Source organism: Carya illinoinensis, chromosome 3 (genome assembly GCF_018687715.1).
Source record: "Carya illinoinensis cultivar Pawnee chromosome 3, C.illinoinensisPawnee_v1, whole genome shotgun sequence".
Lineage (NCBI taxonomy): Eukaryota > Viridiplantae > Streptophyta > Magnoliopsida > Fagales > Juglandaceae > Carya > Carya illinoinensis.
The window spans coordinates 2074560-2101848 of NC_056754.1; the positions used below are offsets into that span (position 1 = coordinate 2074560).

The 27289-nt window shown below is 37.1% G+C and overlaps 3 protein-coding genes across 5 annotated transcripts; 2 read left to right on the forward strand and 1 right to left on the reverse strand.

Annotated features, from left to right (window-relative positions):
* The first annotated feature begins 433 nt into the window (after positions 1-433).
* Positions 434-4881, forward strand: LOC122302417 (probable WRKY transcription factor 3). Its single transcript, XM_043113668.1, has 4 exons — positions 434-1164; positions 2176-2891; positions 2994-3152; positions 4196-4881. The coding sequence occupies exons 1-4, from the start codon at positions 751-753 to the stop codon at positions 4464-4466; spliced, it is 1560 nt and encodes a 519-aa protein (XP_042969602.1). The 5' UTR covers positions 434-750; the 3' UTR covers positions 4467-4881.
* A 1185-nt stretch (positions 4882-6066) lies between these two features.
* LOC122302415 (protein IMPAIRED IN BABA-INDUCED STERILITY 1-like) lies at positions 6067-12783 on the forward strand. Its single transcript, XM_043113664.1, has 9 exons — positions 6067-7083; positions 8837-9121; positions 9224-9541; positions 10076-10303; positions 10584-10681; positions 11159-11267; positions 11354-11851; positions 12074-12206; positions 12458-12783. The coding sequence occupies exons 1-9, from the start codon at positions 6658-6660 to the stop codon at positions 12460-12462; spliced, it is 2100 nt and encodes a 699-aa protein (XP_042969598.1). The 5' UTR covers positions 6067-6657; the 3' UTR covers positions 12463-12783.
* A 1121-nt stretch (positions 12784-13904) lies between these two features.
* Positions 13905-21764, reverse strand: LOC122302416. Of its 3 annotated transcripts, XM_043113666.1 has the most exons (11): positions 21278-21764; positions 20453-20722; positions 19478-19850; positions 18343-18426; positions 17526-17978; positions 17032-17167; positions 16741-16903; positions 16418-16546; positions 15499-15693; positions 14934-15056; positions 13905-14448 (listed from the first exon to the last, which is right to left on the reverse strand). In XM_043113666.1, exons 3-11 carry the CDS (start codon positions 19746-19748, stop codon positions 14344-14346), a joined length of 1659 nt encoding a protein of 552 aa, XP_042969600.1. In that variant the 5' UTR covers positions 19749-19850; positions 20453-20722; positions 21278-21764; the 3' UTR covers positions 13905-14343. The 3 variants fall into 3 exon arrangements, with proteins under 3 accessions (XP_042969600.1, XP_042969599.1, XP_042969601.1); XM_043113665.1 differs by lacking the exon at positions 20453-20722; XM_043113667.1 differs by lacking the exon at positions 20453-20722 and having other exon boundaries at positions 21254-21764.
* Positions 21765-27289: the final 5525 nt, after the last annotated feature.

Consider the following 27289-nt stretch of genomic DNA (forward strand, 5'->3'; position numbering starts at 1 on the left):
ACCATAGATCCCTCAGACGTTTCAAATTGGTTGAAATTAACGATTTGCAAAATTGAAATAATAAAAAAGGAGAGAATATAAACTTTTGAGACTCGAGACAAGGAGGGAAGCACGTGTTTGAGATGGGAAACGTTTGTCCATTTCGTCAAAGTGACGGTCACGATGGGCAACAAAGTCAAAATAAAGATAGTCCACGTATGCTCACATGTCATCCGGACGCAATTTAGAGGTAATTTATACATATATTAAAGCTAAAATATAAAAGAAAATAATAAAAAGCGAAAATAATAATAATAGTAAAAATAAAAGTATAGCTTCAAAGACAACGTTAAAACTGACTAAAATTTGTTCTTTATTTGTTTTTTAATGGGCAACTGAAAAAGAAATAAAGAAAGAAAGAAAATGGTCGATGTCGGCTTCTAGTCTCGAGACTTATGAAGGGAATGAAAACGAAATTTGAAGATAACAAAAACGAGCATCATTACCCCCATTTTCTCTTCTTTCTATCATTTGGGAAAGTGATTAGCCCATTTCTCATCAGCTCGCAACAAAGAAAAACCAAAGTAGTTGTCATGTATCGAGAGAGAGAGAAAGAGATTGCTTAGAGAGAATTTAACGCTGAGAGATTATTGCACAGAGCGAGTTAGAGTCGGTTTGAGATTTGCAGAGAGAGAGAGAGAGAGATAGAAACGGAGAGTTAGGAGTAGAATTTGATACGCGCACAACATAGAGAGGGAGGGTGGAGGGAATATGGCGAAGCAGGAAGTTTCTGCAACTGTCTCTTCAGCGCTAGCACCACTACGTCCTACAATAACGCTCCCACAACGTCCATCCTTTGAGACCTTCTTCACCGGTGGTCCAGGAGCCAGCCCCGGTCCCATGACTCTGGTCTCCAACTTCTTCTCCGATAACTATCCGGACGCTGAGTGCCGTTCCTTCTCTCAGCTCCTCGCCGGAGCCATGGCCTCTCCGCTCGCCAGGCCCAGCTTCTATACCGACAATTCCGCTGGTAATTCGGCCAAGGAACCTGGTACCGATACGCCTTCTGGGTTTAAGCAGAGTAGGCCAATGAATTTGGTGGTTGCGCGGTCGCCAATGTTCACAATTCCACCTGGGTTGAGCCCCTCTGGCTTGCTTAACTCGCCAGGGTTCTTTTCGCCACTGGTACTTAGAACCTATTCTTCTGAATAATTCTTGGGTTTGTCCCGTATATTCTTTAATTTGGTATTAATTTGATGGTTTCTGAAACTAGGAAAGTGAGTTTTAAGGAGCTGCATGATGCTTGTTTTGTTTAGAGTATTGTGTCGAGGCTGAGAGCTAAGGATAAGATGCGGGTGGCTGTGGATGTTGTCTCTTATTTGAGTTTGTCAGTTCAAGAACTGTATTATATGTAATGCAGTTTATTGATATATGTACTCCTAGAGGGAATTTAAGTTTGACACGCTGGTGGTGAAGGGATGGGATGGGGTTTGGATAAATCTTGCTTACTGACGATGTTAGAACATCGATAAATTCAAGTTCTGTGTGGCAAACAAAAGGCCCTTAGATTATCTCATTTATTCCTACATGTAAAATCCAAGATATCTGCCTACTTCATTCGTATGAATAAAATTCTCTTATTACTTATCAAGAAAAAAAAATAAAAAAAATCCAAGATATCAGGCCTGGAACCAAACAAGCATATAGGTTTCCAGAATCTTGGACTTGATTTCCTCAGTTTCTTTAATCAAGGTTTGGTTCAGCTTGTGGTGCTTACAGTCATCCATTGAGAACAAATTTTCATGTCATGGCCATCTGAAATGTCAAATTAAACTTAAGGAACTATTACTAATGTAAATGAAGTAGTTTAATGGCTACCTATGCGTTGTTGGATTGTTGAAAAACGGAAGTTTCCTTTGGCCCCTATTTTCTTCTAGACAAGTTGGATTTTTTTGTTGAGAAGTGAGACCTCTGTGGATGGATTTAGTTGCATCTAGGAAATCTTGCAGTTGAGAACGAAATAATTGCCTGAACCATCCCAGTGGATAAAATATTGGCAATATGCCCACCATCGCAGCATGTGTTCTGCATCTGCTTGCCACCTTATTGTTTAGTGTAACAATACTTATTAATTTTCTTGAAGGCAGTGGCCTTTTTGTACCAATTATCATATTATTGTTCCTCAAAACCATGCAGAGCCCCTTTGGAATGTCCCATCAGCAGGCCTTGGCACAGGTTACAGCTCAAGCCGCATTTGCCCAATCCCAAACACTAGCTGAATATCAACCTTCTTCAGTGGCAGCTCCTACAGAGTCACTGACACACAATCCATCCTTTACTCTAAATGAAGCTTCACAACAACACATGGCACCATCCACAGTGGACCCCAGAAGTTCAATGATGGAATCGTCAGAGGCCTCTCATTCTGATAGGAAATACCAACCCCCTTCCAGTGCCATTGATAAGCCTGCTGATGATGGCTACAACTGGCGTAAATATGGGCAGAAGCAGGTCAAGGGCAGTGAATATCCACGAAGCTATTACAAATGTACACATCTGAATTGCCCTGTCAAAAAAATTGTTGAGCGTTCTCCTAATGGCCAAATAACTGAAATTATCTACAAAGGCCAGCATAATCATGAGCTGCCTCTACCCAATAGGCGTGCAAGAGAAGGTGGTGATGTAAATGGAAATATGAATTCTCAGGCTAAACCAAATCTGGATTTTCAAGGTCAAGCTGGAAATTGGAACCCAGCAAGTGAAGTGGTACCAGCTCATTCAGTTCCTCAGAGTGATTGGGAATCTACTCAAGCAGGACCCCTTCAGTTACCTGCATCAAGTGACAGTGAGGAGGAAGGTGATGCAGAAACAAGAGAAGAGGGGGATCTTACCGAGCCAAATCCAAAGAGAAGGCATGTTCCCAATCTAGTACTGTACCTTATCATCCTGTTAACTATGTTTTGGTTTCTGTCTTTTTTTCTTTAATGTTGAATAATCATTGCCTTGGCATGCAGGGTCACAGATGCTGGCACATCTGAGATACCTTTCCCACACAAGACTGTCACAGAATCTAAAATCATTGTGCAAACAAGAAGTGAAGTTGATCTTTTAGATGATGGCTACAGGTGGCGCAAGTATGGCCAGAAGGTGGTAAAAGGCAATCCTCATCCAAGGTGATAACATCGTCTACATTTCTATTCATTTGTGTTTTGTTCCGATGACTGCATGGTGCAAGTGGATTCTTAGAATATTGCGCTAATTATCATTCTGAGTTGACATTGTGAAAACTGCATTAATCAAGCAACATAGTTGCATCGACTTTGGCCAACATTGCTATGCTAAAACTTTGGCTACAAAAAATTATTGGTTTAGGCCAACCTATATGACTTTGACACAAGTGTTACTCTAATACTTCACTTGTGAACTTAGATTTTTCCTAGAAAGTTGGAAATCCAGGACAAATAAAAAAAGGTATTTGTACTTATCAAAGAATTTGCACCTTTGAATATTGTTTCTTTATGTGCTTTTGCCTTTTTACACATTTTCTGTGCTGTATCCACTCGATATCCTAACTATGGTGACACAAATCTGGCTCACTGTTTATTATCTCTTAGTTACCCAATACGAAATTTCATCCCCCCACATGTAGGTGTTTGGTCATGAGATGAGCATTTACGTGGGGTATGAGATATAACCTTCAATTTATTTGTAGAAAAATTCTCTTAATCATTATGATTTGTGTCTTAAATACTTGATAAAACGTACACCATAAATCGCTATATGAGTCAATATAGAATCTAGATGCTTTTTCATTGTTGCATTAATTTGTGGCTCAATTTTTTAAATGCTATCATGTCTGAGATACACGTCAATTTCTGTCTGGTTTTGTATGTCACATTATTGGTTTAACCCCATTTTCTTGCTGAGACGATTATGATAAGCCAATGTTAATTTCTCATTTTGAGATATTGTTTTACCACCCTATCTATGGTGATTACATTATTAGTGGTGACTTCAATGAACTTTTTTTGTCTCTATATTTTAATAAAAAAAAAATTTATAAGAAAAAAAAATTATTAAAAAATATAGACAAAAAGTTCTATCTTTAATAAAAATAAATTCTTGGTTCTGACAGCTTTGGTGCTAATAATTTTGATCTTGGTATTGATGTTTATCTTTTGTGAGAATCATTTTGATGCCCCGCAATCTGTAACAGGAGCTATTACAAATGCACTAATTCTGGATGCAACGTCCGTAAACATGTTGAGAGAGCTTCAACCGATCCCAAAGCTGTTGTAACTACATATGAGGGGAAGCACAATCACGATATCCCGGCAGCTAGAAACAACAGCCACAACACAGCCAATAGAATTGCACAGCAGAAGGTGGTGTCTGAGAAACATTCACTGCTCAAAGATATAGGTTTTGGAAATAATGACCAAAGACCAGTGCCTCTACGGCTAAAAGAAGAGCAAATCACTGTGTAAAGTGCTCTGCCAAAATCTCTATTGCAACCATCAGGTCAGCGGTTGATTCCAGTGGACTAACAATGTTACTTCCTGTGTAATTGGCTGACTACACGTCCTGTTTATACTCCGCTTGCTTTTGTAATTGAAATTCAGATTTGATCTCCCATGTGATTTTGTTGACACCTAAAATAGGAGATAACTTGAAGTTACATATGGTTGTAGCTTTAAGTTCCCTGGCTGTTATTGGTCTTGTTTAATTCTTCTCACAGGTAATTTGAGGTCCAAGCAAAGAACCATAGTGATTTATTTATGTAAGGCAGCCAATCTTCCTAGCAGTTTCGCAACTCTGATCTGTTATGTAATTTGGTATTGTAGATTTAATGTCACATTTTTTAGTGCATATGGTACCATTTGTTGCATCTGCACGCGTGAAGTTCTGTTGTTCACTGTGTGTAATAAGTTCAGGGATGAGTTTAGGCACCGATAAAACCCCACATGAAGTTCTGTTGTGCTACACACTTGAGATTGTTTTTTTAATTAATTATTATTGAAATCATCGATTGGCAAAAAAAAAAAAAAAGGTAGATGTTGAATATATGTTATGTTGGGGAGGACCCAATGGTTACTTATGGATCTTTGAACAGAGTCAATGAACATGAATTTTCACTGTTTATGGATTCCTTCAGAGATTTTCACTTTTGCTTTTGCTTTTGCTTTGTTATTTTTGTTCTTACAAAAGATGAAATTTTCATTAGTTGATGCGTGGTCGTAGCCTTACTTTTCAGTTGAACAAACAGTAGGGAGGGGAGGGGAGGGGAACGTAGCTGGTTTTGGATTCCATTCCAAACCGTCCCAGCACATTCAAATAAATTGTCATGATCCAGAAAACATGTTATATATATTAAAAATGCAAGTCAATATTTTCATTTCTCGTCTATATTTATATAATATTTTTAGTTTTCATATTTTTAATATATAAGGGTTTTGTTACATATAGTCGGCAAATGTAGTCGGTGTGCAGTCGGCTGTACGGAATGAATAAAAAAAATTATAAAAAAATTATTTTATATTCAGGGGACCTATATGAATAAAAAAAAGTTATAAAAATATTTTTTTTTTTTTATGTAGGTCCCGTATTAATTCACTTTTTTCTTCACGACTGCACGCCAACTGCATTTTCCGACTGTAAAAAGTATTTCTCTTTAATTTTTATCCTACTTGAAAGTTTATGAAATTCTTTTTCTTTCATGCAACAGTCCACGTTAACATATTTAATAAAATTATTGGAAGGTTATCAAAAGAGTAATAATATGTTCACAAAATATTTTGAGTCAGAAATTATCAGTACGTGCAAAATAACAGGTTGAAATCACGAGAAGTAAAATATTAAGGATTCGTTTGTTTTTACGTACCATTTTATTTAATTATTATAAATTTTTACATAAAATATAATAAATAATTTAATTTTTTTGAATTTAAAAATAAAAATAATATTATAATTATAATTTATTTTATTTATTTTTTATTTTTTATTTTATCTCGTCTGTTTACGATTTAAAATTAAAACATATAACTAAATTTGTTCAAATTATTTTAGTATAGAAACCATAAAAAAATATAAATAAACATGGTTGTACGAAAGCCTGATCCACAACACAAGAGGTTGCAGTGGAGCTGTAGGGCAGTTAGGGTTGTGACTGCCACACTCACCCTGTAGTGTAGGCCTCTCTCTCTTTCTCTGTGCAAACAAAAGCAAGCAACCAACGGAAAACAATGACAGAGCTTCCAAACGGTTACATTTCACCTTTTTCCTTCTTTTGCAAAGCCACGAAAGAAACACACACCCATACATACATCCCATCCATACTCCCCAAGGAAAATATGTGCCAATTCGGACCTACGACTCTCTCTCTCTCTTCCTTGGCTTTCGGACCGTTTGTCCCAGGAAGACCACCCAATCCTCCAATCCTCCCGCAGATCTCGCGGAGACCCAGAAAAGAAACGATAAGATCAGCCTAAAACACCAACAGCAAAGCGAAGTTTAGGATTGGGCTGTCTTTCGGGGGTTTAAGCGAGCAGCCCCATTTCTCTCTGACAGCCAGGAGGGGAGGGAAGAATACAGATAGAGACATACACACAGAGACGATGCAGTCTCATTCATAAATGTATGTGAGTGACATCTGGAATTCTCCCGCTCGATCCATGCTGAATGGGTTGCTTTAGCTCCAAGCATGCGGCGCGGGCTGCTTCGTCCTCTGTTTTCGTCCACCCGGCTGACAACAACAATGGCTCCGCTATTATTCTGGAGCCACACTTGTTGAAGAAGAACAGATCCGGAAAGTTCGATTTGGATAGTATTCACGATGGTAAAAGTACGAAGGAGGAGAGGTCCCCGGATCGTGGCCGTGACCTCAAGAAGTCCAGGAAGGAGAGCTCTCATTCCCATTCTCTCTCCCATTCCCATTTGCATTCTAAATCCAAAGGCTCGTTCAGCTTCAAGATCGGGTTCTCCCAAAGGTACGTTCAGGCAGAACAAACCGCCGCCGGGTGGCCCACCTGGCTCAGCTCTGTCGCTGGCGATGCCATCAATGGTTGGGTCCCTCTCAGAGCAGATTCTTTTGAGAAATTGGAGAAGGTAAGCATAGTCATTTTGTTTCTTCATTCGTTTACAAACTTCAACATCCTCTTTCTAGGTTAATTTTTTTTATACGCTGGTGTCCAATTCATACTTCTTGTTTGTTCGTGTCAGACCTTGATCTGAGAGTTGAAAGTAGTATCTACTGAACATACGGGGAAGAACGGGTAGCCTGTTAGGCACCTCACGTGTTCATTTTATCCATTTGCTGCCTTATATTGTTATATGACGAGAAAGAAATACAATGCCGCGTACCATGATAACATAAGGTTTTCAAGAGTTGCCAATAACAAAAATAAGGTTTTCAAGAGTGGTTCTCCTGGGGCAAGTGTGCGGGTTGGTATGTGTTTGAAGAGAAAGGGAGAAAGATGGTAATGCGTATATGAATACTATCAGATCACATAGAAGAAACAGCTGTACGCTAGAAATTTCTGTCGTATATCTTGCATTCCATTTCAACAAGCATTTTTAGCGAAACCAAGAGACACAGATTCCTGACAGGGCCTTCTCACTTTGAGAAGATGTGGACGGTGGACTGGTACAAGCTGAAGGTTATGGGAAACGGATAGGAAGGCCGTTTGGGGATGGATCATTTGGAGAGATGATACCTCATGCTTGAACCAAAGCACATTTGAATTGATTGATTGATCATGCGATCCATTTGGATACGTAAAATAGAATATCGAGATAGTTCTAAAGATAATAAAATAAAATATTCATTATTAATGTCAACTACACGTACCGCGCGCTGTCCTAATTTCTAACATAGTGGACTGAAAGGAGAGAGAAACCCATCTCCAAAGAAAATATTATATAAAAATGAATAACAGTTGCAAACGGCAGGGGACCCGTCCCCTACAAACGTTTTGATGCAGCTAATACAGAGCAAAAAGTTGAAACTTGAAAGTAGATAATTTAAGAAATAGTTCGTCGAGTTGGTCCCATATGGCATACTTCTTGGATGGATGCCAAGAAAGGATCACCCCATGGCGATTTTTGAGGCAGTATAGACTCTATGGTTGGACTGCAGTAAGGTGAGCTTTATAGAAGACCAAATTTCTGTAAGGTGCAATGAAAGGGTCTAATTGATATTCGATCACTTAGCTTAGGAAAAGTTTCATGGCACATCCTTCGACTCTTATGTAGAAAGAATTTAAAGATTTTTTGTTTTTATGAATAAGAAAATTTTATTAAGACAAGTAAAAAGGCAAAGTCCAAGTACACAATTTTACTAAGACAAGTAAAAAGACAAAGTCCAAGTACACAGGAATTATTATACATATGCTGAAACCTAGTTACAAGTCAGGAACTAGAAAAGAAACAAAGAACTTAAGGAATTTGTCATGAGCATTACCTTGGGATGAGCCTCAAATAACTGGCTCAATAGGATCCTCCTTTTTAAACAATAAGAACCTTAAATGGACTTGGAATATTTCCTGAATGTGAACCTTGAGCCAGAAGCCTTGTTTGCCGAGTTGAAATACTGGATATTAGTTTCTGGATGGAAGGAACCTCTGCCTATCTGGTTCAAGGTGCAGATATCCGACAACTATATCTAGGCTTAAAATCTTTCCAGGAGTATTCTGTTTTCAAATTTATTGCCTATCTGGCTCAATGCATTTCCTTTTGATTGTTTCACTCTTTAATATTTTTCTTATGTTGTTGTACTAGGTGTTTTCGTGGCCATATATTACTAAATTCCTGGCTTCCATTTTTTATAAAAGTTTTTTTCATCTTCCTTCCATTTGTATAGATTGGACAAGGCACATACAGCAGTGTATTTCGAGCACGTGAAGTTGAAACTGGGAGAATGGTTGCCCTCAAGAAGGTTCGAGTTGACAATTTTCAGCCAGAGAGCATAAGGTTTATGGCTCGAGAAATAATGATCCTCCGCAGGCTGGACCATCCAAATATCGTAAAGTTGGAGGGGCTTATTACCTCTCGGTTATCAAGTAGCATATACCTCGTATTTGAGTACATGGAACATGATCTGTCAGGATTGATATCCAGCCCTGATGTCAAATTTAGTGAAGCGCAGGTTTGTTGTGCAATGCAAAAGCTATAAAAAGTTGTGTTTTTGTCTGTCTTCTTCACTTTTTTCCTCCAGGATTTAAATAAGTTTAGGTTGACTTCTCTGTAGGTCAAGTGTTATATGACACAGCTATTATGTGGAATTGAGCACTGCCACCTACGAGGTATAATGCATCGAGACATTAAAGCATCCAATATCTTGGTAAACAACGAAGGAATTCTGAAACTGGGGGATTTTGGACTTGCAAATATCATTAGCCCAAAGAATAGGCAACCACTTACCAGTCGTGTGGTTACTTTATGGTATCGTCCTCCTGAACTTTTGATGGGGTCGACGAATTATGGAGTATCAGTGGATCTATGGAGTGTGGGCTGTGTATTTGCAGAACTTCTTATTGGAAAGCCTATCCTTAAAGGGAGAACTGAGGTAATAACACTAGTGAAATGAATTTGTTTCCATATCCACACAATTCATAGCTGTTTTCAATAATCTAATAGCTCATGGCAAGAGTCTAATGGGAGTTTGATGAAGAGTATTAGATGTGTGGTGTCTTCTCCATTTTCACTTTGTATCAGACTTGGTCCTCTTGAATATTTGTAATGACTAATTTAAAATTCCTTGTACACATATATAGAAGAGTTTTGAAGTAAACAAAAAACTCCCTGTAACACGTGAAACTTTTCCATTCTATACCCCATTATCACTATGGTATTCAAAATTTTGAGATGCCTCATTGCTTGTATACACATGGTAATATTTTCTGATCTATTTTCATTGATCTTGCAGTGAACTATATATATATTTCTTGACTTAGAGATAAACCTTGAGACTGGCTTTTTAGCATCACAAAGGAATAAAGAGAACTTGAGAATTGCATTTAGTTAACTTGTTGATTGGCTTATGTTAAAACATTTTTTTATATAGCAGTTCCTTTGACGAGCGTTCCTCTCCAATCTGCAGGTTGAGCAATTACACAAAATTTTCAAGCTTTGTGGTTCTCCACCTGATGATTTTTGGAAGAAGTCTGAACTTCCTCATGCAGCTATGTTTAAACCTCTGCATAATTATGAAAGTTCAATTGGGGAGAAGTGTAAAGATTTTCCAACAACTGCTGTGAAGCTCATTGAAACTCTACTTTCCATAGAACCTCAAAAGCGTGGGACTGCGTCCTCTGCCCTTATGTCTGAGGTGACTTTTACCAAAAGTAGTCTCTGTAAGGTTCTTCTAAGTGAAGTTCGATGATTGCAATTTTAACCCATTTTAGGGCATTGCTATTTATGTGGTCTCTTGCGTTAGCTTTTGGTAGTTGTTTGTACACAGTATTTCCTTAATACACCTATAAATTAACTAGTTCCCGAGAATTCTCATATATCATATGGTGGAAAGTGGTTATTGCCAATAAAACCTCAACTGTTTTTTTAGCTTGGACTGTCTGATTTGATGTGTATTCCATTCTTCTATTTTTCAGTATTTCAACACACAGCCTTTTGCATGTGACCCATCAAGCTTACCAAAGTATCCCCCAAGCAAGGAAATTGATGCTAAAAATCGTGAGGATGGAAGAAGGTATTTTTTAAAAAAAAAAAACAAACTTAATTATGTCTACTGCTCATGCAGCTTTGATTTGAATTGCTTTCGCTTTTTTTAGTCAAATTCTTGGAGCTGCTTGAAACTAAGTTAAGTCTTATCTTATATGTCATTAGAACTAGTTTATGGGGTCCTGTTCAGTATTTAGTCCTTATTTATATATGCAATGCAATCGTAATGCTACAACTAATTAATTAATTTTTTTTTCTAAAAAAAGACTTGGTCCTTGATTATGGAACAAAAATGGAAATCCCGTCTTTATAATCTAGTGAACTTATCATGATTGAGTACTTGCAAAATCAAAGAGGCCTAAGTTGCTAGATGAAATCAGGGTTTGAGTCTATGAGCCATGCTATTATGTCAATCTGGATAGTTGGATACGTGCGATGTGGCTACCTTCCAAGTAAATGTTTGATGTTTACAGCATAAGTTTCTGAGTAGCCATTGTACTTACAGGAAAAAGTCTGGTGCTAAAGTGCGAGAGCCTGCAGCATCAAGAAAGCCTAGAAGACCCCGTAAAACTTTGCAAGAAACAAGCCGTATCAGTAAATTAGCTCCAAAAGAGGTCTCTTTATGTGTGTTATGTGTGTGTGGTGAGTGGTGGTTAACTGAATAAAAGTACTTCTAACATGTTGTTTGTCCTTGATACAGAAAATGCAAGATTCTACTCAACTTGCGGATAGAAATAATGACATTTATGCACATACTCCTAAAGGAAAAGACGGTTTTGTGCGTCGAGCACGACTAAAGCCATCATTTGATACACAGTCAGAGACATCCCAAGTGATGGATGCATCTCAAGGAGACAGTACATTTTCAGGCCCAACAGAAGTCTCAGCATCAAGCGGCTTTGCATGGGCAAAAAGGAAAAAGGAGGATGCCGCATCCACAATATCAGATGGATCAAAAAGCAAAATTAGTGCGTTAGATCCATCCTTTGCAAAATCATCTTACATAACCAAAAGAGAGAATGATCTCTTGAGCAGGGTTCTTATCAATTCGATCGAGACTGCCAAGCATGAAATGAAGAAGCAGCAACACCAACTTGATAGACCAGATTTTTCTGAAGCATCTGATGCATTACATTCTCCTGATGTATTGATGACATTTAGAGGAAAGGAAGAAACAGGTGCTTTGACAAACAATGTGGTAAGGCTCCAATTCCATAAAGCAAAATCTGTGAACTTAACTAACACCAGTTCTTTGGGTTGGTTTTAAAGTTGGAAACCGATCTTTAATTTGCTATTGCTTAAAAAAAAAAAAAAAAAAAAGGGCAAGATACGTTTCAAATTTGTGTAGAACTCGTTCATCCTATTTTAATTTTCTACCAGTGTTGGGCTGAAACTAGTTACTCTTCTAACGATGTAATAGGGTTATAAAAGCAGAGGCAAGCATATTGAATTCTCAGGACCATTGTTATCCCAACCAAGTAAATTTGACGAACTTCTGCAAAAGAATGAAAGTCATATACGGCAAGCAGATCGCAGATCAAGGTTCGAAAGAGGTAATGGCAAATTAACTTCCACTTTTACCGTTTAACATCAGTTAATCAAGATAGCCTTAGTCTTTGTCTTCTGTTAGACTCTACCATATCGAGTAGAGACTTTGCTAGAGATACCTAAATTTGTGCACATCAAGCATGTTCTAAGGTAGCAACACCGAGAGTCGCTACGAGATGTGTATATAATTGTGCTTTTTTTTTTTTTTTTTTCCCAATTGCATCAATAAATACTTGATTTTAACTTGCTTTTACAGATTGATGATGGAAGGTTTCTAGGGTTCAGAGATGACAATGCTTGTGTTGTGGACATCCAAGCGAATGCTGGAGTCATCTCCATGGGTGAGCCCTCCATCAGTGCTTCCAACACACACCTCTTACAAGCTCAAATGGCTAAATCTTGCTGACACGGTGCTACCTTGCTTCAGTTTCAAACCCAAATGATGTGCTCATAACCCTTGTATCAATAAACAGTGTTTCCATTCTATGCCAAAAGAAAAACAGGAACAACACGTGCCTTGACGATGTAGGAATGCATGTTTTGCTTATGCTTCAATGTTCAAACGCCCAATTTGAACCCTCAGTTTTCGTTTTGTTTTTAACAAACAATGGCATCTGCGCCAATCCTAACAACTGAAAATGCCGAAACAAATAGCAACTATTTGAGGGAATTAAACGACGTGGTTGGGTGTATTAAACCAAACACTGTCGTTTCACTTTAATTTTATTTTGTAAACGGTAGATTAAAAACGACGTCATGTTACATAATATATATATATAATATTATCTACCGGTTGAGTAATTTAGGTTTGGTTTAAATCCGAAACGAGCCCATCGGCGTTGGTTTTATTAAATTTATACTACCGACTAATCGGTTTTCTGTCGGTTTCGGCCAATTTCAGACTCTGACGACCGATCCACATTGGTGACAGTCGGTCCCAACACTAATTAATACGACGGTGTCTCATGACACTTTGATCAAGATTTATTGGATAATAACATAATTTTTAGCATTGCCTAATAAATTAAGAAAAAATATAGTTGTAAGTATAATTATTTATTAATTTATACATTAATATGATGTTATTGGTTAAAAAGTAGATTTTATTAAAAATAATATTAATTTAAATTTTAAATATGAATGAATCAGTATTGATATACAGATTAGTACGTGACTGTAATTGTATATAGCAAAACTCATAAATTAAATGGGACATAAATAATAGTAAAATAAGCAATTTGATTTGTTCCGCAAAAAGATAGAGCGGTCTTTCAAAGTTGCGATCAAAGTACCCTTTTATGTTTTTTGTCCGAATTGGAAATATATATATTTTTTTAAACAGTAAAAATTTATACAAGGTTCAAATAAATAAGCTCCACCCAATCTTTTTATATATGAAAAAAGACTCCATTAAGAAAAGTGTAAAAAAAAAAAATTATTCTTTTTTAATAGGATTAACTTTAAAAAAAAAAAAAATCTTTTTAAATAGGATTAACTTTTTTGCAAAAAACCTAGACAAGACTTATCTATTTAAGAAAGCTGCTGTTATTTCCCATTTATTTTACCAAACCGAGAAAGAAAAAAAGCTTAGCAATAATAGTTATTTCTAAACATCTGAATATATAGAAATTTAAATGTATTGAGCTGAGTCATTATTGCAGCACATTTTATATGTATTTTGATCAAGATTCATCATGGGAATGTATAGAATTTGGTGAAAATAATCTTTAGCCACCATTTCCAATATTAGTGACAGTATTTAGGGGTCCATAATAATTTTTGACAGACAAGGTTTAAAAATGTAAAAATGCTACATTTTTATGAGACAAAGTGTACAAGTATATGTGATCCAATGTCAAATCCCTGTCCTAAATGGGTTTTGTTTCCGAGACAAGCCAAGGCTCAGAGTCATGGCAACACGATATATAACATATACACGGTTGCACAAACATGCTGATATTAGCATGATTATTGATTCTAAACACAGACACTTTGTCATTTTGGATTTTCGTTTCCTTTCATAGAAGGTTGGCATATGCAGGGGGGTGCGCACAAAATGGATATCCCGATGATCCCCAACTACATATGTGTCCTGTCCATCAAATTAATACGCCGAACCCTCCATTTCAGCATTCATACAAGTCATTGGGTCACTAGTGTAGGTATTTGACCCTGATCAATGAAATCTATCTTGTTTAGTCTCAAACAGCACAGCACTTGCTCTGGCAGTTCTTCCGGTTTTTGTGCCTGTTAAAAGTGATGTCAAGAGCTTAGCAAGTTTAGAATGAGTTCAAAGCTTGAGTAAATAACTAGAGTAAGTAAAATGCTGGTTTAACTCATTTCTAATGTCAAATTTCACTAATTCAAAATAACTAGAAGATCAGGAAAATCCATCAAAATGTAGAACCATAGAGGCAAAACTTGAAAAATATCTGCAGGGGGATACTTCATGCATGATCATGTTGAGCTGCATTACAACTTAAAACAGGGTCGTAAAGCATGCAAGGTATCAGAGAATAGTAACACAGATTAGCTCCACATGACTGTACATGGTATTCCACCACACGTTAAAAGTAAAATTGAGATTAAGCAACGACATCAAATGTTGAGTTTCAACAAAAAATTCGTTGTCATCAGATCATGAATACGGTTCTTTTCCTTGTGAAATGACACCAAACAAAATTAACCTAGTATTCCCAACATTGGGCTATGTAATGAGATTATTGAATTACCTGGATTGTTAAACCTAAATCAAGTGTTCCATTTTTCAAGCGCTCTCGGAATGCTTCAAGTCCCTTCCTTGATATGTAGCTGAAGCGATGAATATCCAGATCAATTTCAAAGTAGTTAGAACCCTGTAGCCGAGCCAAAATAGGCAGTGTTAGGACCAAAATTTATTCTACAGGCAATAAGTAATGTTGAGTAACAAGACTTCTAGCATCAAATTTTATTGGAGCCCAGCAATGCTTGAATATGGTTAACATTAAAGTTTAACGCAGAATTAAGGTGGAGTCAAAGATCTAGTGAAATTCATAGTTTGAAAGAACTACTAACAAAAATGCCTAGCATTAGCTGACAGAAGTCCATGATTTCACGCGGCAGTAATTTATCCCCAATGGAGAGTCCGCAGTTCAACAAAACTATATATCGTATTAGGCCTCCTCTACTTCAATTTGCAGTACTGACCTTAGCATGTAATAAGATTTATCCTAAATGAAATTTTACATAGCATGACCATTTTAATATAAATCAAGTGCTGCAATGGGAATGTTGGAGTGAATAAAGTTCGTTCATTACCCTGAAAAAATTGTGCTGAGGGCGGGAAAGGACTGGTTTTTCATTATACGCATGTATAAGCTTCCTTTCAGCCGAACTCAGGTGAAGATCCTCAGGATTAACTACACCAGCCATGATCTTCAGCCTTTCTCTGAAAGGAACAGTGGAGTCTTTTGTAAAACCTTTAATCTTCTCCATCTCATCTTGCACCATTTTCTGTTAACATAAACAGAAAAGCTCAAACTGATTTGTTGTACAAACAAAACCGCAAAGGTTGAAAGACTATGTTCTGTTACAAAAACCTTGATAGAATAGCAACATGCGAGCATTCTGATGATCTCAATATGTAGAGAAACACCAAGAACTCAAACGAATGCAAAATTAGAGATAACATCTATTAAGAGCAGCTGTCTAGTTTAATTTATATAACCCAGTCAGTGAGTGTGAAATCTCTAGCATCAGCTTATTATATTATAAAACCAAGAAAGGAAGGCATACTTTGCCGGCCAGGACAGAGAGGGCAGGCAACTCCCACTTAGAATATGGTATCCATAAACAGATAGAAGAGCAGGAATGATTCAGAAGCAAAGGCATTTACAGATAACACATAGGAAGATATTCAGGTAAGATGCCCCATTTGTTACCAGGAGTGTATGCATGGAAGAAAAATTGCCAACCTAATGAAGGCTACTTGAGTGCACAGGTTCAGAGGCAAAGCGCAAAGAGGGAAGGTAGTGGAACCTACCGATTCAGAAGAAATGGAGACAACAAACTAAAAAAATAATTTAAAATCATAGCCATAAATAAGATGAGCTGAAAAGATACAGACTAAAGAATTCACGTCTTCAGTCTCTTGCTTAGAAGCAGTATGAGCCCATTAAAACAATAAAACAAAACAAAGTGCCGGTCCATGCAGCAAATTAGAATTCAAAATGAATACCTTGATGCTATCCTGAAATTGAGAAGAGATGTCTTTATTAAAACTCTCAGATACTTTGAAGTATAGCACAAGACTCATCCCTTCCCCATCGCTATCACCAAGGAACATTGCAGCAGGATATGTAGGCATCTGTCACAAGGTGCACGGTGAGATAATTAAATACAGCATGAGAAATTGTTCAGTCCCACCATATACTGTCCAACTGTTCTTTTCTCTCTGCATACACTGTTGGAATCAACAGCCTCACAAGTTCACAACCCACCATCAATACAAATTGACGAAAGAAAATCGAATTCACCGAGTTAGAAAGGAAAAAAAGGTACCTGGATATTTACAATAAGAAGTGGAGGCACTTCGCCATCTGTTTTCACATTAGGAAGCTCAAGGTATTGGGCAATGTGGTGTATCTTTTTCGGGCAGACAAATAAATCAACACCTATTGGAGTATATGGACTGTAATTTGGAGAGGGTGACTTCCGCTTATCTCTGCACAGATGATGATAATAAAAAAAATTATATACCCATTGAGGAAACACAAAGACATACAAATATAACTACTTGTCCCAAATGTTACAAATGCAGTTAACATTGGTTAGATAAACCCAAGAGCATACTTAAAATAGCTTTCACCACGGAGTTTGAAGGTTGAGGGGGGAATCTCAGACCAGCATCCTGGGGTTGGCTTCTCCCCTGCACAACATGGAATTGTATGTCCCGCTCTGGGACGATACATGTATCTTTTTGATTGACCTGCATATATATAAGAAAATTTTGCATATAACGCTACAAAATTCTTATGTTATGCATTACTTTAGCATGAAGCATGAGTCAGAGAACAACAGCAAGATTCCCATTCATAATGTGGATGAAATTGTAAGATGGAATTTTATAATTCAGTTTGTAATTAGAAGGAAAAAAAAATGCTAACTACGAAATATAATCTTATATATCTCAACCAAACTAAACCTTCAAGCAGAATTGTAACCTATCATAAAATATGCCAAAGGACCGTTACTCAAATTGAAAGGCATAAAGTGAGGCCGTGCCTTAGAAATAGTAGATTGCATATTGCTTCATTAATGCTTAATTGAACTATTTTGACACATACAATGTTCTATGGTTTCTCCTCCATCACAGGATCTTCTCTTGAAAGAAAGCCTGAAAACGGCTGAGTGCTTCCGCTGAGACAGTCGACCTGTACTTGGTGGGTTTAGAATCTTGTCATTGAAACTCATAGAAGAAACCAACTGAGGCAACCCTTGAATTTTCTCTTCAGAATCACGTCTATCCTCTTGAAGACCTTTGAAGCTTCCATAAGAATTATCCAACATTTTCTTCCTCTTGCTGCAAACTTCATCAGCCTTCCCTGAGCAAGAAAGCTCATAACCCTGGCTACGGAATTTCTCTGATTTGCCTCCATTGATTTTGAGATAGCTTTCGTGGTACTCTTCGTACTTACACCTACTATCCGTAAAGCATGCTGATCTTTCAAACTGAAGCACTTGGCCGCTAGATATGTTCCCAATTGCATTGCTTACAGAGGGAAATCCATCTGTGGCTTCTAAAAAGATAAAAAATGATAAATTAGCCAAATCACAGACAATTGTGCACTCCATATACTTCATAAGAAATAGAAATTATATAGCTGGGGAGCAAAATTGTCAGTTCTGTACCATTGTCAAGATAGCCAAGTAAAAAATTTACTAAACCACCAAGAATTGCACAAAAATGAAAATCTAGGAGATCAAAAGCAGTTGATTTGTTGGCCCCAAGGTTCTGACAATCCCATTGATGCAGAACACATGGGGCAAGAGAACACAACACTGTCCTAGCAATATGTCTGTTGAACATATACTAAACATAACAAAAGTTGTCCCATATCATGCTGTCCAAAAACTCAGTAGCACACTGGTTATGTTCCTTACCTCCATTTACGCTACTGAAGTCATCATCTGAATCAGACTCCAGAATACTAACCGAGTCAAACCAAGCATCCTCTTGGCAGATTACTGCAAACAACATTACTTATAAAGTCATGTTAAAATCACATTACTTATAAAGTCATATTACTTATAAACCAAGCACATTGTTTTTATATATTGGTATAAAACAGCAGCAGAAACTGAAATAAATGGCATTAAAACATTGACATCAGTGGGAAAGCAAAACAATTACTGGGAAGATTAAATAACAGGATGCATACACATATAAACCGTGACAAGCATAAGTCATTGGACCTTTTCCTTACATCATAGGGCTACAGCACATAAAAATTGTAATACTATAAAAGAATAGAAACAAAGTATAATTTTTTTAGGTTCATGGAAGGTACAAGGCATGAAAATTTAAAAATGAATTCTTGCTGAAAAGTACCAAAAATATGACCTTCTTAAGAATAGCATGAGACACTCAATCAATAACCCGTGCAAAACATAATGCCACATACTCATAATCCAAAATGGAAAAAAAATATATGACAATTAGAAAAACGGTTTCATGCTATTGTCTGTGCCGTGATTGAAGTAAGCATGTTGTATAGGCAACAACCTACTATAAGCAATCACATTTGAATTTTGAGACATCCTAAATACATAATCTAAAACTCAGCAATAAAAAAGAAAGAAAAAAAAAATCAATAAGATTGAAGTGTGAAATGCATGATGATAAAATTGAGGTATGGACTCCTTTCTTTAAATAATACATCATCTCTCTCTATATTCCATGACCTTTTTTTAAAATATTCTTTTTCCTCATAAGTGGAAGTTTTATTAAAAGTTAAAAAGAGTAGTAGCCGAGTACACAGGAAGTATAGAGGAGAAACATCTAAAAAGAAGTAAGAAAGAGGAGGAATATCCTCAAACTAGGAGCAGGAAACAATTCTGTGTAGCCATGAAAAGACAAAGGGTTTGGAAGAGGTTTAATGAGCATCCAATATGGAAATAGAACAAGAAATCTCAAACGAGGAACAGGAAAACAATTATGTGTAGCCACCAAAAGATAAAGGGTTTTGAAGAGGTTTAATGACATCCAATATGGAGGCAATAGAATAAAAGGACACACCATTTGCATCATACTGACTGTGGTGCCATTGCAGCTGGGTGAGATGGAATGTAGAATTGGAAACCTCAGATCTTCTGCAAGTAGTTGTCGCACCATTCTCAAAGTCCATGTGAACAAACTTACTAACAGCATAATCTCTTACCCGATTTCCTGCATAACTATTCCTTTTCTTGGAGAATTTAGGGATTGAATTAGAAATCTTTCCATGGCATTTTTGGTGTTTTTTCTGTGATGGTATGCTTCTAGAGGATGTTGATACACAAGCACCCATTATAATATTATAATGATAGTATTCCTGGAAGAAGCCTCGTGTTCCCTACTCAGAATAAGTGTCAAATATTTCCCGGAAAAACTTGCAAGAAGCCCGATGTTCCTACAAAAATAAATGATCGAAAACTCGGTATATCAGAAAGAATTAACCAAAATGTTAAAAAGACAGTTTGCATTGACAAAATGCATAGTTAAAACCATCTACTCGTAATCCAGTAAAGACAATATTTCAGCAGTTAACTAGTACCATATATTGAACATTATAGCTTAGGACATAACTTCTTTTGAGGAGTTTTAGAATATAAATCGCTCTAAGTAACAAATGAATGCAAGGGAACCACCTGAAAGTGTATTCCTAGAAAACACAGTTAGTACACTGTACACTAAAATTCACGACCTTGTGAACACTTAGTCGGAAGAGAAAAATCTTCCCAAGTCGGATCAACCAACAAGCTTCAGTAAAAATCCATCAGGGTCTTGTGATAGATAGAGATGATGATGTGAAAAATATTGGCGATTCAGAGAAGAATTCAGACAAATGAAGGCGATTACAGGGGGCATTTATAAAATGATTGCAGATCTGAAACTAAAAAATAACATTACTAAAGTTCAAAAACGAAAAACAGCCCAGAAACGAAAAGGGGAAAAAAGTTGAGAAAGAGAACCAAACGTTGAGGGAAAAAAACGAAATGAATGATATGTTACCCAGAAAGCATTCACCACTTTTCCTTCAAATATTCCACTCTGTGTTTGTTTTAGAGAGAGAGAGAGAGAGAGTTGTTCGAGCTGTCCTTTAATCGTCTTCTTCTTCTTCTTCTTCTTTTTTCAGTTCATACTTCATTCTTGAGAGGTCCCCTCATATTCAGTTTAAATGAAGAAACTGCTGGTTCTACTTTCTTATTTAAAAATCAAGAAACGGAGAAAATGCGGCGAAGGGGCCACATCCATTGTGGTATAATAAAAACGATGGCAAATCTATATACACAAATAGAGAAAGACCGGAAGTTTGTCCACATCAAGAGCATGCAAGAAAACAAAAAATAGAAAATTGACAGCATGAGAACGAAAATAGTGAAAAATGAAAGGCTTTTTTAGAACGCGGACGAGGTTGAAAGAAATCATAGACAACAATTAGAAGAAGGAAAAGTATATTTAAACTCGAAAGAAAACAGACAGGCAGCAAAACATTAAATTTTTACAAGTTGCAATGCAATAAGAAACAGGGTGTTCTGGGAATGCAACAAGTTAGGGAAAAAACGGAAAACAAAAAAACAAAATAACGATCATTGACAGATACGTCTACAGGCTATGATTAAAAAAGATATATTTGAAAACTCAAAGACAAAACTGTTAGGATCACAATAAAGAATTGGACCACGAACATCACAAAAACTAAAAAAGAAAATAAAGAAATTCACACAGAATAAAAGTATTGACGGCATTACATATGAAACTTAGAAATTAGAAATGCTGGAGCAAAACTCAGAAAAGTGAACGAGGGACGACCTGAATAATTAAGAAAAGTCATACCAAATGTACGTAGGACAAATCTAGAAGAAGGCGATCCTCTTCTTTTCTCCGTTTCTCTGCAATGGACACCAACCCCGCCAGCCCAAAAAGACGACACAGATGGACGGAGAGATAAGATGAGTGGGTCCGAGAATGTCTGGTCCAAGGGCAATGAGAAATTAAATACAAGCCTTCTCCTCCTTTACTTTGTCCTCTTTACGAGAATCGGGAAAGGAGAAGAAGAAGATGACGCGGATGAGAAAGGGAATGGCTTCCAATACGAAATCTAATAAACGAACTTCAATGCGCTTCTTCTTCGTCGTCTTTTTCTCCTTGACTTCAGCTTTCCGTCTGAGATTTCGCTGCCGAAAACAGAGGGAGGGAGAGACAGGAGAGTGTGCGTGTGTGGTTGTCGTTGATGTCGTTGATCTTTGGTTGAACGCTTTCGTTTCACAAGTATCCCTGCAACGTATTTTCCCGGTCGTTGGATCCACGTTTTGTCCAGATCTGCTTTTGCATACAAATCTTCAGAAATTGTATTTTTTTTTTTTTCAAAAAAAAAAAAAAAAAAACCTTCGGAAACAGAAGAATGTTGATTCTCAAACATTATTTTTTGAATTTTTAAGACAGCGTATTTTTCTCACTCTACTTTTCTAAAGGCAAATTTGCAACCGTCCATTCTATATTTGAAAAATAGGACCAGGTGATTCTATTAATATTTAGCTTGACAAATGGCTCACAACAAAGTCTTCTTCTTATTTTCTAGATGCTAATTCAACCTTACAAGAAAGTTCCATTGTTAGTGCATTGTTTAAGAAGGATTCTTCTACATGGAATGAGGTCCTAATCCATAATGTTTTTCCTCCATACGTTGCTGCCCAGATTTTGAAGATTCCTATAAATTTGAGAAATGATGATCAATTGTTATGGAATGGGAATAAAGGTGGTGTACATGGTGAAGTCAGGGTACCACTTCGTTTCTAATTTGATGTCTACAAAGAATAGAGCTTAATGTTCCTATGCACAAGTCCATTATGATTTTAAGCGAAGGCTATGGAACTTAAAGTTATCAAATAAAGTGAAGAATTTTGCATGGAGAGCATGTACTAATAGTTTACCCTCCAAACTGAATTTGTTGCAAAGAGGTATTCTACCTGTGGCGACTTGTGATCGATCTAAGATGTAAAATGCAAGATGAAAATTGTAATCATGTTATTTGGGGATGCTTACATTCGTGGCAAGTATGGAAATTTCAATGCCCTTCCATTTTTCAGTTCTTGCAGGAAAATTTAGCGTCTCAGGCTTTGTTAAGGATACTAATGTAGGAAACTAATTTTATAGTTCAGCATTTCCTCAACTTTTATGGGGAATTTGAAAGAATAAAAATCTCTTGTTATTTGAAAATTCTGATTGTACTATTCAAAAGATTGTTGATAATTTTATTGAGTATTATATATATATATATATTTGGGGGTGTCCAGTGTGACGCTCCCAAAATCTCCACGCCCGAATACGGGGAAATTGAGACGTCCGGATGGTGACAACCCGGGTCACCAACCCATCGACGGGTGCCGAGTGTGTGCAAGGCAACAGATGTGTACAGAGAAACACGCAGCGGATAACGAAAGTCAAACTAAGTATCAGAATTTTTCTTAACGTAATACAAGCTGTTTAAAACGTACATAGATAAAATATTACAAAACACCAATACAGTTTTGAACAAATAAAAAGATAGCATCAGCAACCCGGCGGAGCCGCATCCTCGGGCTCAGCCTCCTCCTCTTCGTCTTCTAACTCTGCACCAAAAGCTACGGAACCACGAATGGTACCGCAGGTAAGTAAAACCCAAACACTACTAGATAAAAACACATAAAACTCAAACAAGATGCATGAACCATGCCCAATGCCCAAAGCCCAAAAACGCCAGTTTTCCACACACGCCAAAAACCCGTTTGGCCCAAAACATATCATTTCCGAAAAACACGCCAAAAGTCACATTTGGCCGCCAAAAGTCCATTTGGCCCAATATCTCGCCAGAAGTCCATCCGGCCCAATATCTCGCCAGAAGTCCATCTGGCCCACGCCAAAAGTCCCATTTGGCCTCTTAAACCACTATCCAATTTTAACCGTATGCACCATGACCTCCCCTAGGGGTCATCCGCACACCCTGGCTCCAGTGTCACACCGTAGAGTACCACCACGCATGTGACACCTAACGAGCGATGCCCAGTTCCGCGCCCCGCGCGTGCGTAGCCAAGCATCCTCTAGCCCTCGCCAGCGAAGGGCCACGGAGTCAGTGAGTAGGGCGATACCCGGTTCCGCGCCCGGCGCGTTCGTAGCCAAGCATCCCCTAGCCCCGCTCCCGTCATCTCTCTCGACAACTCAGGGGACATCACTCAGTTTATTCCGCTCCCGAGTGACCAGAGGAGCTCCACCGAGATAATAACCCATCCCGGCTTGGGCTTGTGATACACACGCACCCGCAATACCACTCACGCCAATACACAGGCTTTTCACACAATTCCACAAACACACGTGCATGCACCATGTAATGCCATAACAATGCATAATAAAATAATCAAACAACATAAAACAATAAAACAGACAACTCCGTCCTCCATCCATCCGACCCCCGAAACTCCTCGGACTCAGTCCGGAATCAACAACCAACAACAGTAAATAATTGAATGAGCAATATATATTAAAATCTGAAAATAGGGTTTGGAAATTACTTACAGCGCTATATGGCAATTTTAGAAAACAAGCGGCGTTGCAAACGGCGGAAAAACAGCAACGTCACAGTGAAAATTCACTGTGGCCGTGGGTTCAAAAAACCCACTTTTGAACGGGAACAAACTAGGACACGAGATTGATAGGGAATGGTCTAGGGATGGTTGTGAAGCTATTGGAAGTGACGAACGGCCGTGGGTGGCGGCGGAATGGCCGGAAATGGCCGGATTATCCAAAACGGAAACTAAGCTCGTAGGAGCTGTTCCGGTGGTCGTTGGAGGCCGGAAATGGGTGGGTTAGGACGGCAAGGAGTCGGTGATGAAGTGGTGAAGAAATGGTGGCCGGAGGTGGAGCGACGGCGGCGGATCGGAGCAAAATCCGTGCGCCCTTCTTGGAGCTTTTCCGGCCAAACGGCCGGCCGGTTGGGGGTGGGTTTTGGAGGGGTGGTGCACCGGAGGGAGAGGAAGAGAATGGGACCGGTGGGAGGCCGAACGGTGGCCGGACGGCGGCGGTAGGGGCTGGGGAAGGTGACGCCGGCGTGAGGGAGAGGGAGGAGAGAGAGAGAGCACGGGGGGGGGTTCGGTCAAGCGGGAGAAGAAGGAAAGAAAGAAAGAAAAAAAAAAAGAAAAAAGAAAAAGAAGAAAAGAAAAAAAGAAAGGAAAAAGAAAAAAGGAAAAAGAGGAAAAAATGAAAAAGATGTGAAAAGAGATGAGGTCCAATCCTCACTCCGGGAAAACGAACAAACCGCTGAAAAAGATTAAAACTACAAAACAACTTAAAGAAATAAAACACAACATCAAATAAATTAAATCAAATTAAAAACCAATTTTAAAAATGCAAACAAATTAAAATAAAATAACTGATATATTAATTAAAATAAAAACAATTATTTCAGCGAAAATACACTTAAAAGCGGGTCATCACATCCAGATCAACTTGCGTATACCTTGACTAATTCCACTGGACTTTAAAGTTAATGACGAGGTAAACCTCTAACTTGAAGGGACTCGAATTGATAACCATTGGAGAACAGACCCAATACCTGACCAACTAAACTATCCCTCAGGATTAATTGTATTGGGTATGTTGAAAGCTTTATTACCGTCAATGCTAATTAGTTAGTGATGCATAAGGAGCGAGTACTTTGTTGGAAGCCTCTACTGTTAAATAAGGTTAAATTGAATTTCAATGGATCTATTTTTAAAAATTTTGCAATTGCTAGCATTGGGGTTATCTTGTGAATTGACAAGAGTGAAGTGTTGATGGCATTCAATGGGAGGGAAGTGGGTGAGTTTGAAGTGGATGATATTGAAGCTCTTGTTGCACTTAGAGGGTTACAGATAGTTCTTAATCTTGATATACATTATTTCATTATGGAAGGTGACTCTTTATCCATTATTGAAGTTGTGATTTCAAGAGAACAAAATCTCACTATTCTACAACCCTTGGTTATGGAAATTTAATGTTTGTTATAAAGATTTAAGGCATACGGGGATGCTTTATGTTAGAAGATAGGGTAATGAAGCTGCTCACTTGTTGACTCGTCACACTAAGCTAGTGGAAGATACAATATAATAGTGGCATCAATATCCTGATTTCCTTATGTATCAAGTTTTATTAGATGCAGTAGTATAACTGAATTATGTATTCCTATTTCATTTTATATGAATAATTGTATGTTCCTTATAAAAAAAAATTATAAATTTTTCGAATTGTTTTAAATAATTAATAAATACCATGAAATTTTTTTATGTGTTCTTTTTAATCCTAGGTCGGACAAAACTTTAGGAATTCCAAATCCATTATCTATCATTTCCCCCATGCACTCCAGTACTAAAGTTTCCTTCCACCTCAATTAATAGGCGAGAAAGTAATGTACTTAGGTGAGATTAGGACACAAAAAAGGATGGATGGTATGTCCACAATCCAATATACAAACACACACACACACATATGAAAGATAATATTTATAATTGTGAGTGTGTGAGTGCTGCACAATTATTTTAAAAAAAGTGAATAAGTACGGGATATATAAGAAAAAAATTAATTTTTTAATAGTAGACTCTATTATTTTTTAAAATGATTATATGACACTTATATACTTCATAACTATATACAGCATTACTCTATATAATATTATATAGTGAAACAGAAAATTCCAAAAGTGGCCTGTGTGATTATTGGGGCGTTAATATCGTGAGGAATTATTTATCCTTTCTCGTTATATACTGTAAATTCCAAATAGATCTAATATCAAACGATTTTCTGTTTTTATTTATTTTTTATTTTTTTACAGAGTATTGTGAGTAGGGCTGTAAATGAATCAGTCTGTTCGATAGCTCACTCAGTACTCGCTCAGATAAACTCGAATCGAATTCGACTTATGAAAAAAAAAACTCGTTCGTTAAAGCAGATACTCGCTCGATTTATAAATGACACATACTCGACAAAACTTGACTCGACTCGACTAAGGCTCGTTTAGGCTCGCTCGTTTATACTTGAGTTGACTCGTTAGCTCGACTCGATTAAAACTCATTCATATATTGATAAATATATACATACACCTATGCATATATATATATATATGTATTAGCTAATAATATAAGCATAATACTTTTATAATTAAATATATAATATGTATTCTAATTACTTATGTCTATATAGTAAATATATTTCATAGGTATATTTTATAATTTGTATAATAATTAGTTGATAAAATTTAATAATTTCATATACTAGTATGTGGGAACCATATATGAAATAGATATATTCTATTATATTAAGTGTATGTATTAATAATATATATAGGCATATAATATATTATTATTTTGGATAAATATCAACTAGTTAGATATTAATTATTTATAAATTTTTTAAAATTTAATAATTTAATAGAGATTCTATTTGTTAATTGTATAAATTTAACATTAGTTCTTATTTATTTATTTATTTATTATTAAATTTTATTAAAAAAAACAATTCTAGCTCGAACTCGAATTCGGCTCGACTCGAACTCGAGTTGAGATTTTAGCTTATCGAATCGAGTTCAAACAAAAAATTAAAAAAAAATGTCAAACTCGGGCTCGAGCCTGAGTATTTTGAGTTAAATTAAACTCGACAAGTCAAAACTCGACTTACTTCGACTCGATCACAGCCCTAATTGTGAGTTGACCACAAACAAATACGCCAATTGAAATTTCAAATGCGTCAACCCTTGAGAGAGAAGATGAGCCACATTACTTATCATGTTGTCGTGAGATGGCCCAATAACGGAGACAATGTGTCTAAATAGCAGAGTACAGC

Bases quoted from the DNA above. Each gene is read 5' to 3' on its own strand.
- LOC122302416 (XM_043113665.1), bottom strand. From the start codon at position 19,748: ATGGGTGCTTGTGTATCAACATCCTCTAGAAGCATACCATCACAGAAA. The intron at 16,547-16,740 runs GTACCTTTTTTT...ACCTTGTGACAG, and splicing joins TTCTTATTGTAAATATCCAG to ATGCCTACATATCCTGCTGC. The intron at 14,449-14,933 runs GTAATTCAATAA...CACTTTTAACAG, and splicing joins ATTTAGGTTTAACAATCCAG to GCACAAAAACCGGAAGAACT.
- LOC122302415 (XM_043113664.1), top strand. From the start codon at position 6,658: ATGGGTTGCTTTAGCTCCAAGCATGCGGCGCGGGCTGCTTCGTCCTCT. The intron at 10,682-11,158 runs GTATTTTTTAAA...TTGTACTTACAG, and splicing joins AATCGTGAGGATGGAAGAAG to GAAAAAGTCTGGTGCTAAAG. The intron at 11,852-12,073 runs GTAAGGCTCCAA...ACGATGTAATAG, and splicing joins GTGCTTTGACAAACAATGTG to GGTTATAAAAGCAGAGGCAA.
- LOC122302417 (XM_043113668.1), top strand. From the start codon at position 751: ATGGCGAAGCAGGAAGTTTCTGCAACTGTCTCTTCAGCGCTAGCACCA. The intron at 1,165-2,175 runs GTACTTAGAACC...AAAACCATGCAG, and splicing joins CAGGGTTCTTTTCGCCACTG to AGCCCCTTTGGAATGTCCCA. The intron at 3,153-4,195 runs GTGATAACATCG...AATCTGTAACAG, and splicing joins AAAGGCAATCCTCATCCAAG to GAGCTATTACAAATGCACTA.